This window comes from Copidosoma floridanum, unplaced genomic scaffold, assembly GCF_036245765.1.
Source record: "Copidosoma floridanum isolate Cflo_tuat_1 unplaced genomic scaffold, Cflo_Japanese_pri ptg000019l, whole genome shotgun sequence".
NCBI classification, from domain to species: domain Eukaryota; kingdom Metazoa; phylum Arthropoda; class Insecta; order Hymenoptera; family Encyrtidae; genus Copidosoma; species Copidosoma floridanum.
The window spans coordinates 20,472,061-20,486,335 of NW_028321896.1; the positions used below are offsets into that span (position 1 = coordinate 20,472,061).

Consider the following 14,275-nt stretch of genomic DNA (forward strand, 5'->3'; position numbering starts at 1 on the left):
AAGACAAGGAAAAATTGTGACAAAACATGGAGAGTCAACCGATGAATTACGTGTGTTTGCAGCGTGAGGAGAGGCGCCCACTGGGTGGTGAATCTGCGATATTTTGATTTCTTCATAATGGTGGTGATCTCGTTGTCGAGTATAGCGTTAGCCGCCGAGGATCCGGTGAACGACTCGAATCCCCGGAACACGATACTCAATTACTTTGACTACGCGTTCACGTGCGTCTTCACGATCGAGATGCTGCTTAAGATAGTCGATCTCGGGCTGATACTGCACCCGGGCTCCTACCTGCGCGAGTTCTGGAACTTTATGGACGCCATAGTGGTGGTGTGCGCGGCCGTTTCGTTCGCCTTCGACATGACGGCCGGGGAGAGCGGTGGCGGCGCCGCTAGCAAAAACCTCTCGACCATCAAGTCGCTGCGTGTGCTTCGCGTGCTACGGCCCCTCAAAACAATCAAACGAGTGCCGAAGCTCAAGGCGGTCTTCGATTGTGTGGTGAACAGTTTGAAAAACGTCATTAACATCCTCATTGTGTATATATTGTTTCAATTCATCTTCGCTGTTATCGCGGTCCAACTGTTCAACGGCAAGTTCTTCTTCTGCACCGACGACAGCAAGTACACGAAAGAGGACTGCCAGTGAGTAACGCCACTTTCCTTGTTTTCCCCAATCCCCCCGTGCGTGTGTACCCCATTCGGACCACTGCTGCCGTAGACGTTGGTTTTAGCGATTTAGCACCGTCTCGAGTCTACCCAATGACGCTAATTGGTGCTTGATTGTTGAAAAAAAAACGCGGCTGGCTTTTTCACGTTGCATTGTGCTTTTAGGGGCTGGTTTTTCGTTTTCGAAGAGAACGAATTGCATCCCGAGGCGCGCGAGCGCAAGTGGGAGTCGCAGTCGTTTCATTACGACAACGTCATGGTGGCGATGCTGACGTTGTTCGCGGTGCAGACGGGCGAGGGGTGGCCGCAGATCCTGCAAAACTCCATGGCCGCCACCTACGAGAACAAGGGCCCCATACAAAATTTTCGCATCGAAATGTCCATATTCTACATCATCTACTTCATCGTCTTTCCATTCTTCTTCGTCAACATCTTCGTGGCCTTGATCATCATCACGTTCCAAGAGCAAGGTGAAGCCGAGCTGCAGGACGGGGAAATTGACAAAAACCAGGTTGATGGATCACATTATTATTACCTACGACTTGGTCCGGGAGTTTCGGGGCTACGTATTAACGCTACTTTTTCTTTGTCGTTTGCACTTTTAGAAATCTTGTATAGACTTTACGATACAGGCGAGGCCGCTGGAAAGGTACATGCCGAAGGAGCGGAACAGCTTCAAGTACAAAATCTGGAGGATAGTCATGTCGACGCCCTTCGAGTACTTCATCATGATGCTTATCGTTCTTAATACACTTTTACTCATGATGAAGGTAAGCACTCCACGCTAAGCAAATCTTTGGCTTGTTGTTAATGCAAACTCTGAATACAATTAAATTCGCATACGTTTATCATTAATGATATTCAATCCATCTCAAAGATGAGAGCTTTTTTCGATGATTATACATTACTTAACAATGTCAATTATTACACTTTTACTATTGACTGTTTAATAAGAAAAAGGTACTTTGATTTTTAAGTGAAATTTATTTTGATGGATTTTCAAGTGTGAATGTCTATTTGGAGTAAAACAAATGAATAATTTCTATCAATCTTGCGAGATCGAGCAATAACTTTCGTTTCTATACAATTAAAAAATGAGAGCTTTCTCTTGAAAATTCGTTTGATCGTAGAGTAAAAAATAAATAAAAAAGAAGAAAAATTGTAAGATATAATCACGCACATTTGTTTAAGATAAAGATTCGTTGTTTACTTGCTTGCCAACGTATTTGTTTCAAACGTATGTCTGTGGTCCCTATTTGTTACTGGCAAAATATTTGTAGCTCGTGTATATTTTTACCTTATTCCCACCGTTTGTCAATACATTTTTTATTATATCTCCTTTATGATTTAATTACCAAAATCAACATCCATTTACCAGTAACAGGAAAAATATTCACTTTCCGTACTTGATAAATTGTTGAAATCTACCTATTCCAAACATAAATGACAATAATGTTCCACTTTCCTGATCCCCCCTTGGCGACCTGTACTTTTCTCACTCTCGAGCCTTATGTAAAATTAAAATTGAATAATGCTACAAGTAGTAAATTTACAAGCTTCTTTTTTCTTTCCTCTAAGCAAAGCTATCTTTTTTTATCGTTTCTTTTCTTGATCGGTCTACAAGAAAAACTTGATATTATCAAAAAAAAACTTCGGGGGTATATATACTTTTTATATATATAGTATTCTACTTTTTATCCTGTCAAAGAAGTTCTGTTGCAAAATCAAAACGAATACATTTTGATGAAAATTCAGGAGTACTCTATTTATGATCATATAATAATGAATTATGATCATAAAAAGTGATCCCTAGAGTTTCAAAAACATCAGAGCTTTGGAGCTGACAAATATAGTGTTTAATTCGATACTTGTATTTATCAAAGAGTTTAAAATTTTTTTCAAGAAAATCTGAATTATTCCACTTTTAAAAGTTCTCAAGTAAATACTAAAAATATTTTTAAATTATTTATGATTCTGTTTATCAAAAGTGGATTCAAAAAAAACAATGTAACTGAACTCTGAAACTACAAAGATTTTCTATGGTTAGAAACGGTATTACTGTAAAGTTTTATCGAAATCTATTCATTTTTATTTTGCCACAGAACTTCCTACAGTTTTTCTATAAAAAGTAATAAATAACAATTGATTTTTCGTGGATCCTAATTTTTTTACAATTACTTGGAAAATAGTGCATGATCGGTATGGTAATATAAAAAAAAACCAGTAGAACTTATTTTACTTTTTACTCGACGACACCTCTACGAATGCGTCATCACGCTAAAAATACCGCTTCTGCACTCTATGAAATCCATTATTTAACTGGACTTACTACATGATATATATATATTATTGGTTCTGCAATAAAAAAAAACTTGTCAAATAAAACGATAACTACCCCTCTATCGAGCAGAGGAAGGATAATAATAACTGGATACTTTCTATTCCCACAATGTTGTAGAAAAAATTAAAAACCACACGTGCTATCGAAATTCTTTTTGCACACACGCTTTAAAACACTTGAGTAATTCGAACAGCAAGCCGACAACAAACTCAAGCAATATGTATACCTTTTTCTATTTTCATGCGTACGGTATGCATGAAGAAGAAGCTCGTCTTCCTTATCCTTCCACACAAATAAAAAATTTTAACATACATTTTCCTGATTTTATTTTGTCTAGTTGTGCTTTTATTGCTGTCTTTCCTACTACATCACGTACGAAAACTCGAATATTTTTTCTGGTTTTACTAAAAAAAAAAAAAAAAAAACGGATCAATTGATTGATGGTACCATTTTTAGATCAAAAACTGTGTTCGAGTTTTTCTAACCAACACTTTACTTATTGACTACCCAACGCACAAAAAACAATTTTCATATAAGTTTGAATGCTGGAGAGCAAATTCATTATTCAGTATAGTTATTTGAAAAGTTTGTATATTAATTGTAAAAATTCTCTAATCAAAGTACAAAGGGTATGTCGTTATTTGCTCTTCGTATTTAAATTGATAAGAAACGAAGCACGACCCTTGTATATATGTATATATATACACGTATAGAATGTACATGATACAAAATACGAGTGTCGCATGCTGGCTGTCGTGTCACCAATATATAGCACCAGGTTTCACAGAATGTTTATTTATTTCATCACAATGTTGCACGGGGCGATCGCACTTTGCAGAAATTCTCTCATCAAAAAGATACTAAATCCCTATCTTGACAAAAAGTAATTATAAAATAATTGAGATAATGTTAACTGATTCACTCTCCATTTTTTCCTTGTCCTGGTATCATTATTCTGTTCTTTTTCTCTGAACCATTTTTTCTGTTTCTCTCCTTGATTGAAAAAATTTAATTTTCCTATACGAAACGGGTAACCATCGTATACATAAGCATATTCCTTTTAGTTAAGTATTTCCTGTACTTTATTTGTTTGGCAGTAACTCTTGTTCATGAGTTTTTCAGACACAGACATCCATAACAGTCATGAGATATTTATATAATAGTTATTTTTACGATAGTGAAATCTGAATCTCCACATTTATATATGTATATTTTTTTTTTTACTGATGCTATGTCCGATGTTAGTTTTTAACAATAAAAATAATAAGTATATCATTATTTACCCATTGCTTATCAAGATTTCATTATCGGCTTACAGAAATAAATCATTAATTCATCAAAAGGATCAAAGTAATATATGACTGATACGTATATAATTTTTGTAGCAGTAAAATTAAGTGTGAGAAGAATGTTGAGCGTTTATCAAATAGTTTTGACCCTGCCAATTTTATTCCCTGTTACTTAGAAATAATCCACTATGGTTCCGTGGATTTAGTAAAGATTAGTTTGCTAGAAAAATGTTTTCATCGTTAGAGTAATAGTACAAACATATCCAATATATTTTTCAGTGTTTAGAATACTATCGGCTCAAGTAGAAAAAAAAAGCACCAAGTGTATACTTGAATGTATATTTACTTGTAGATTAATGACATATGATTTTTTGGAGCAAAGTAAAAGGCAATAAAGTTACGTCCAGTAATTTAAAAAAAGTATGTCTGAAAAAAAAAGAGAGCACTTGTTTTTAAGTAAGGAAAGGAATACTCGATCTAAATATGAAAGCAATAATAATAATTAAAAAAAAAAAGTTGATGAAAAAAGTTGGCTAGAGGCTTGTGTGCCCGTAAGCTTGTTTGTCGGCCGTGTGTTTGTCAGTGTGTGCATTGCAGTACCACCGGCAGAGCGAGGTGTACAAGAACACACTGAAGTACATGAACATGTGCTTCACGGGGATGTTCACCGTCGAGTGCATTATGAAGATCGCCGCGTTCGGCGTCAGGGTAAGAACTCCATACCCTAAAAAATACCCTAATCCACCCAGCCGTCTCCTAAATTGTGCCCGACCTCATCCTCTGGTCTTCGACCTAACATCCTTTTTTTGTGTCTGCTGATCGAGTATTCATGACGTTTCTCGACTTGCCAATAATATTTTTTACACTTGGTGTCGAATAATTGTCCTCAGGAATGATTATAATCATTGCATTTCACCTGCATGAATATATCTCGTCGTTAAATGTGATATGTTTATAAACAAATTTTTTAAAATGATACAAGAAAGAAACGTCATAAAACTTGATTTCCGATTCCACTCTGGTAAGTTCCGCTTCGTAGATGAAAAATATAGAGCGTAATAGCTTAAAAGTAAATTTGAAAGAGGCATAATAAACGAAAAAAAAAAAAAAAATTCAAGACAAAAAGACCAAGATACATTTTTGTAAGAATAAAATAAAAAATTACATCTATCGATGGAAATTGGGTCGGTGGGACCTCGGATCTTACACGTTACTAGGGCATACACGAATATGACGTATGTCTAGAAAAGTAATAAAATCGATAAAAATACCGTAACAAAATATATTCATTTACACGCAGCACACACAAAACACTGAACACACATGAATATTGCACACCCATACGCGAAATACAAAAATCAAAACATTCGAATTATCATAAACCTGTTGTCGCTCACATAACTTATATTTTCCTTATCTTTTTACTAAGTTTCTATATCTTCTCTCTCTCTCATTGTATCTGCTCTCGGTCTATCCTGGCTACTTAGATATCTCTTCATTTCACATTATTATGTATTTTATTTTTCGGTATTATCCAGACTGACATGGTGAACAAGTCTTAGACGACTTCATGATATGTAAAACCGAAAAGAAAACAAAAATTACCTTGATAAGTGAATCCAACATCCTAAGCATTTTCGAAACATTCTGCCGATGCATGGGCATGTCATCACTTGCACGATACGCTATGAACTTTTTTACCCGTGCATGATTTATCTTTTGTATAAATATTTATCTATAATTATCACTGACTGTGATGAATTTTGATTGATTCGATGTATAGCGATAAGTATGAGGTCGATGGATTTTATTTGTTATTTGTCCTCGCATGTTCAGACGACTCGAAATCGGAAAAGTTTACTTTTTTTTTTTTTTATAGAAAGAGATAGCTGAAATATCGTGAAAATTTTTCGAAGATTTTTATTTTAGATTATTTAGGATCAATTTATGTTTAACAATAAAAACTTACCACGATTGGTGGTGCAAATTTAATAAATTCATGTACTAAGTTCTTAAATTTGGTGAAATATGTTTAAAATAAAGGGTAAGGTTTTTCTGCATTAAGATATGCAGAAACAAAAGTTCTTATGTGGTGACGTTAGGTGTTTAAACCACAGAATTCTGTAGGAACATGTACGTCAACAACAAAAAAAAAAAAAAATAAATAAATAAAAAAACCAATACAATCTAGAAAAGCAAGCATAAAAGTAGCCGAGTGTGTTACGTCTGTGTGTTGGGTGTATTTTGTAGTATCACGACGCGCCGCCAGGTCTATTGGACACCTTGACCTACGTGAACTTGGTCGTCACCCTCCTTTTCTTCATTGAGTGCATCCTTAAACTCGTCGCCTTCGGATGCAAGGTACAATAAAGCCTTTACTCATCACTTCACTCTACCACACATCAAATTTGTAAATAACGATCAAAAAAAGTTTTATAACTAATACGTCTTTGTGTTCTGATGGTGAATAATAAAAAATAAAAAAAACATGGTGTAGAGATAAACGAACGAGCGAAGGGAAACACAAAATAGAGCTTGCAAATGCAAATTGGACGTAATTTTTGCAATAATGCCTCGAAAGTGCGTTATGGCAAAAGAAGTACTTGACGTTATATACTGATCTACCGACCAGATTTTTTCAGTATTAATACAACGAGGAGTAGAAAAGAATTGAGCAAAATGATGGATAAGGTTATCCTCCCCCAACTAAGATTTTTTTTTTTTTTAATATGTAGACAACTTAATCGTGCACGAATTGTATAATTGATGTTTTGACGATTCGTTTTTAATCCAAATAACGTAATCTCGCGCGTTGACACTTAATCGTATTAAAATTACTCGATAAAAATAATCTGCATAAATGTAATAGTTGTTTATATCACTATCATTAGTATCATTGTTAGATTACCGTTTTTATAGACAATTAACAGTTAATGACACATACCCACTTAGATTTCATAACTAATGTAATTTACCGAGTATTCATACGTATATTTATATATGATTAGATAAGCTTATTACGATTTTTTTTTTTTTTTTATCAAAGCTAACGCGTTAAACAACATATCAGTACAACATTTTTAGAATGCTTGCTAAGACCGGCATGCTCCCGTAGATATATATTTTTTTTAATAGAAGAAATCCTCTTATTCGTATACATTACTTAGTCGTTTATTCGACGCCATCACCTTTTATATGTATACTATTTATACGACCTCTAAGTATACGAATATAGCAGTATACCTTAATAATATGCCTTATATATATATATTTAACTCTTTGGTAACACACATTAGTTGAAAAACGCACCTGCTCACATTGTCGCGCGTTCACCCTATTTATATATGATACAATACTTTTATATTATTTTTTTGTTCACTGCGAGCGAAAAACACACGTCTATAATTGATATCAAGTTCTATTCGCTCCTGTAATGACACATAAGCATGTATATATACATGAAAATAAATCATGTCACAAATGGGTCATACATAATTATATATTAAAACTCATAACTCGTAACAAAAACACCGTCAAAGATTTACACGTACAAAAAACACAATATTTAGACAAATGAATAATTATTCAAACGGACATCGAAATAAAACAAGGTACACTTAAAATTAATAAAATTTGATGTTCAAATTGTAACGAGATAAGAATTCAGTCGTTATGTCTACATAAAAATATAGGTGTATTAACTATTCGAAAATTTGTCTTTGAATGAATATTAAATGTTTTTTTCAAAAAATAATGAATCCATTCGTAAAGTGATAATTTTGCACATTCTCAAAGAATTTTCGAATAGCATTTTTTCAGCAATCAATACAATCCATCTAATAAATATTTTGTTTTACGATGCCGCTGTAGAACTTCTTCAAGGATCCCTGGAATACGTTCGACTTTATCACGGTCATCGGTAGTATCGTGGACGCGCTAGTCATCGAATTCGGGGTATGTAAAGTTCAAGTTCACCTGATGTACTTTCACCTCTCCTTTCATCAATATGATGATGCATCACATGCACATTTTTTTTTTTTTTTTACTTATATTGGTGATCTATTTTTTTTCAACAAGATTAATTTTTCCTTAACTGTAAGTGGGGTGCTCATCAAAATAGAATTTTTGAATTTTGCTGGGCACGTTCCTCGCAACTGTCAAACAGATTTACGAAATGACACGAAAGAGCTGGGAAAACTACGTCTCACAGTTTTTCGTTTGATATTTATCGAAGATGTCGAAAAATCAATCAACAATTTTTATAGTACAAAGTAATACCTTTTGCAATCCTAACTATCATGAACAATAAATAAAGTTACTAATAGAAGAAAATTTCTAGACAAAAGCTTTTTCGAGTCATTTTGTGGATCTGCATGCACAGTTGAAAAATGATAATATTGAAAAATATCTTTTTTTAACCAGGATAGCATAGCGCGTATTTTTGCAAATGAGAAAGAGACCGCGCGACGGGTAAGTCGTTGCAGAGAAAACGTGCAGATAGCGTCCGTAGTTTTGTTACTATCTAAACGTTTGTTACATTAATATAGCTATATATACGCAGAGTAAAATCAAGCCGCTTTAGTGGAATCTGCAGTTCGTTGGCGTTCAGAAATCAGTTCCTACAACCCCGTTATTAATTAAATTAGTTTTGAATTTCAATCCTGTATACCTACTTATTTCTTCGATACATTAGTAGTACAATCATTTGGTTTCAGTATCAACTAAATGATTTCAAAGCTATTATAATAATAGAAACTAATGCATTGAGTTTTAATCTTTGAGAAAATCTCCATGTATTTTAGATTAGAATCATTTGTTTTATATCCTAGTAAAAATATACCTTTAGCCAGATTATCCTTTACAATTTACAAATACAAATGATAAAGTGCTATAGAAAAAGTTTACATTTATGTTCAAATTCATGATATGAAAAATTATTTCAGAAAGTACAGCAGTGTTGCCAAAACACATTCAAGAAAACATTCCACATAATACAAACATTCATCACACATTGCAGCTGAAAATTTTCGTAAAAATTAATAACATAACATAAAACAAATGCATTTATTAATCTTTTTTTATGGCGTTCGTGTGAATGTTTGTAAACAAAATAGCATTCAACATGTTTTAGGTAGAAATATTTTACATTTCTTCATATATTGATTATGTCTTAATACATTTAAAATTTATTGTTTTTATGTTGTTTCGATCATCAGCACAAAATTGAAATTTTAATTATTTCCGTGTCACTCTAACTGTTGCAAGTTTATGTTAGCAATGAATAAATCGAAAAAGATTTTTCATTTTACTTTTTGTACAACAGGTAGTTGCGCTTGATATATATATATATATATATACATTGTGGATTTTTATTTTTATCTTGTTTGTTTTAGTGCACTTAGCACTTTAATTTATGTTTTACATCAGTCAGAAATACACTTAACAAGAAAGTATTATGACGAGTATGTCCTCCAAACTAACGATATCACCTGAAATTCAACTTTAATTGATAGACAAAATTCAAACAGAAAACATCAATTTTCAGAATTCGGAAGTGACCTACTATAAAGGTAGAAAGGTGAGATATATTTACATACTCCGCATAATAATCGTTTATATAAAAACTATACATACACACGATTTTCTATCTTTCTTTTCTGCAGACATTCATGTATGTGTGTGAAATGTGTTTCGTTAACAGAATGTTTGTATCACTGTTTTCGACGTTTTTATTGGCTTGTTGGGATATTTATACCTCGCTTTTTTTTTTGCTTACTATCAGCACCATTAAAACGCAGACTCACTGTCAGATAATTTTTCACATAAAACAATTTTGACGTTTTTTTACACATTGTCACACGATCTCACAACTATTCAGTACCAAATTAAGACTATTAATTTCAGATAAATCAACACACAAGATTTTCACAGACGCAAGGTGTACATCACCGACTTGGCAACACTGAGACGTTGATATATTCGCTTATTTTGCATTAACCGGTTAAGAAAGTGTGAAGTAATGACTTATTAACTGTTCGCGCTTAGCCGATTATACAAACACAGATATGCTTACTGTGCCAAAAATTGATGTTTTTAAAAATTCTTGTTTAAGCTTACGTGAAAGTCTAAGTATGATATTCTATTATGTTACTTTCTCTATGGGTAAATCATAAAAATTGGGCTCCAACGTTTTTATACGTACGGTGTTCTGTAGTACTAAATAGCCACATAAAATGAACACAACTGATCCATGTCAGAAAAATATATTGTTGAAAGTAGGTGTATATATTTAACGATAATATCATGTGATAAAATTTAGATTCTTAAAAATCAAATTTAATTAGAAGCAACGATAGAAACTTGTTGATGTAGATATACCTAGTGCTAGAATTTCTTCTGTGGTTGTTTCTATAATGTAGATTTTTGTTGTAATCGATTTTAATTATATTTGTTGACGGAACTTATTTATGAATCTAAATTTAAAGAAAAATTCTCTAGACTATATACATATATTCGATGACATATACCGATACCTGAATATTTATGAAAAAAAAAAAAAATCTGTTACACCACTCTCAATCCCTTTAAAAAAATTAGATTAATGCAATTAACTTATTAACACTATTGAATTCATGTATTTTTAGTCACCAAATGTGTTTCCTAAAATTAATATTTCTTAAAATCTACCAATGTATTATACAATATTTTCGAAATGCAACGATTTGTTCTTGTTGAATCGCTATATGTGTTGATTTTTAATTAAAAAGGATATTAGACCGTGTGTTCAACCAGCTGGCAGGACAACCGCTGGCTTTTTTGTTAAATGAATTTCTTCAGCTCAACTGCCTATTCGTAGTTTTTAATTGCTAAAATGAATGTGTGACACCCTAAGCCTCTTACTGTGACATTCTGCAAATAGTTTGCTGACTAACAGCAATTTGATTTTGAAGCAGTCTTTATTTCGCATTTGAACACACGGTCCCTACATATTTTATTTAGTCTACATACTGTAAAAAATCATTCTACGTAGTTAACGCAAAAAAAAAAAATTCATCACTTAGATTAAATACGTTAAAATGTAATAATAGATATTAAATGTCCTAAGGTCCTAAGTACGAACTTTTTTACAGTATACAATTTAGTACCTTAATCAATATTAAATAAAATCTCAAAAATATTTTGTTAGATAACATTATTATTACTGCCTAAAAATAATTTACGTTAAGAAAAACATTATATAATTTTAAAAAAAAAGAAAAAATTATTTTTTGGCAGTAAATACTTTCCAGTAGATAAGTAGATTTTTTTTATTAACGTAGTCAGAGTTAAATCTAGTAAAAATATAAATCACAAAAAAAAAAAAAAAAAAAAAAAAGATAAATCAAACAAGGTGCCAGAGTTTGAGACGTCGACAGCTTCTCGTGGGCAAGATTACGGCCCGGTGGAAGCACAGTATCGACTTCGCCAGGGGTAACGTGACGCAAGTCGGTACATATACTAGGGGCAGTTTTTCTTGCTCACGTGAAGCTCTCCTCACTCGTCGGCTCGTGAACCATCGATTTTTGTGTTTAAGTGCAATTTTGTTTGTCTCCTGCAGGAGAACTTCATCAACGTCGGCTTTCTCAGGCTCTTTCGTGCAGCCAGACTTATCAAGCTGCTCAGACAGGGTTACACCATACGTATATTGCTCTGGACCTTCGTTCAATCGTTCAAGGTAAGCGAAACTTGCATTTTTTTTTTTTTTTTTTACCAAGTAGAAAAAATTGTTTAACTAACGTAGAAAACGGTGCGTTTTTTATGTACACTAATAACTCATCTAATATTTTAGGCTCTGCCTTACGTATGCTTACTCATAGCTATGCTTTTCTTCATTTACGCCATCATCGGTATGCAGGTAAGAAATTGTTGCAACTAACAGAAAATACATTCATTTCGATCATAAGTCATGAAAAAACATTCAATGATTAATAGAAAAACAAAAGTAATACCAAAAATAAAAAAAAAAAAAACGAGAGAAAAAAAAGAGTACCATTTCTGAACAAGTAAAAGCGGTAAAGTGGGAACTTTAACAATTAATAGTTATACGAGAACACAATGAAAAATAAAATACCTCAAACTCTTCAACCATTAGGTCTTTGGAAATCTGGCGAACGATCCAACGACGGCTATTGAATCACACAACAACTTTCAGTCCTTTTTTGGCGGTCTTATGTTGCTCTTTCGGTGAGTCGAGCAGCTGAACACTGTGAACGTATTGAGAGCCGAACTTTTTTCTTAAGTAAAACAACTAGAAGAGCTTAATTATATTATTCTTTACAAAATGCCCATTCTGCTTTATAGTGAATATATTTGATTTTCCTTTATGTCCTCCTTCATTATATTTTACACCTTTTAGCCAATTACATCTCAAAATCTTTTTGATATTAATGATTGATAGTTAGTAATAAATTGTATTCTCATTTTGAACTTAGAAGGCTGCGAAAACGTTTTGATTTACATGAGTGATTTTCTGACTCACTTTTTTATATTTGAAAGTTTATTGGTAAAAAAGGAACGTATGATATTGATTTGTGATAGTCAGAGCTTGCGACAGTAGCATTAGAAGTAAGCTGCTCGACAAATTTTTTACTTAGGTAATTTATTGAACTTTATCATTATTTAATAGACCCCAGTCCATTAAAATACAGTAATGTTAGAGAAATATCTTTATTTTTTTTTTTTTTTCATCGTTTATTTGCGATAGTCGTAGAAACAGATTTTATTGTTATTTTTATCATTGAAACCAAGTAAAGCCAATTAGTGCTGATAGTTAAACACCGCTAGTCTGCATAAATACATATACATACAGATAGTACAGTAGTACAGTGGCCCAGCAAAAGAGAGAGCACACGAACAAAGAGAAGTAAAGTGCCTAAAACATTAGAAAAAATAATGCCAAGGCGAAAAAAACAGCTTCATCAGATATTGACCTTTCGGAATTGGAAATGATTGAAAACGTGGATAAACCCACAACACAACACAAACAACAATTGAAATTTTCAAAATTAAAAAAAAAAAAAAAAAAAAAAAAAAAATAAATAAATAATTCGATACGCATTATTTGCTTGCATCATCAAAACTCATTCTAATGGTGCTTTCGCTCTGTTTTCGCTGCGGCCAACTCTGCTTACCTTCACCCAGGTGTTCGGTAACATCGCCTTGGTGGAGAAAAACGCGATCAACAAGCACAATAATTTTCAGAGTTTCATTCAAGGTCTGATGTTACTATTTCGGTAAGTGCTGCCTCATCAAGATGTGACGTGCACGAAAGCTACGGAAATAAAATATATACATGACGATTGTATACTCCTCGCGAACGCGCTTGTGTGTTGTATTTATAGTGTCTTAATCTTTAACGATGTAACGCGATACGCTGTTACAAGCAACGAGGATTTTTCAAAGTCGGCCCATCAATTAATCTCAAACTCTTTCAAACAACAACCAATGTCGATGAAAATGTTGCTTAGTTTTCCTGTACATGTCAGCACACGTAGAGTAAAGATCAGAAATATCAAGCCACGATAACGACAACTACTGCTCGTTCGGTCGAAATTCATTTTGTTTTCATACCTCAGATCTAAAAATGGTTCACAGTCAATGGTTTTGCAAAAACAATCGTTGTCGTTATCTTGGCTCGCTTGTTTAAATCACTGCATGGCTTTCTAGATATCCCTGTACATCCCCAAAATAAGTAATTTTTCTTTTCCCCTTCCTTTTCATTTTATTAGATTTGATGTTATTTTATCATTCCTTGACTTTTTCTGTAGAAATTGAAGAATTACTGCTCGTTAAAAGTAATAACTCGTTTTCTACCGAACGAGGTGGTAAAGAAACAGTCGAAACTGCAAATTAAACGTTAAGATAAAGTTGAAAAAAAAAAAACAAAAAAAAAAAACCAATATTTGGGGGCTAACGAGAAGGACGTTTTTCTTTTTTCCCCT

General features: G+C 33.0%; 1 protein-coding gene across 2 annotated transcripts in view; it reads left to right on the forward strand.

Moving 5' to 3' along the window:
* Positions 1–14,275, forward strand: part of cac (calcium voltage-gated channel subunit cacophony) — an 86,776-nt gene that overhangs the window by 58,594 nt on the left and 13,907 nt on the right. The window contains exons 17-26 of one of the 2 annotated variants that reach the window (XM_089593355.1): positions 63–641; positions 831–1,176; positions 1,271–1,435; positions 4,893–5,003; positions 6,546–6,656; positions 8,166–8,249; positions 8,718–8,765; positions 11,893–12,009; positions 12,124–12,189; positions 13,476–13,567. In XM_089593355.1, coding sequence (XP_089449481.1) covers positions 63–641; positions 831–1,176; positions 1,271–1,435; positions 4,893–5,003; positions 6,546–6,656; positions 8,166–8,249; positions 8,718–8,765; positions 11,893–12,009; positions 12,124–12,189; positions 13,476–13,567 — 1,719 coding nt within the window. The remainder of the gene's footprint in view (positions 1–62; positions 642–830; positions 1,177–1,270; positions 1,436–4,892; positions 5,004–6,545; positions 6,657–8,165; positions 8,250–8,717; positions 8,766–11,892; positions 12,010–12,123; positions 12,190–13,475; positions 13,568–14,275) is intronic. The other variant, XM_089593356.1, reaches the window with a different exon arrangement.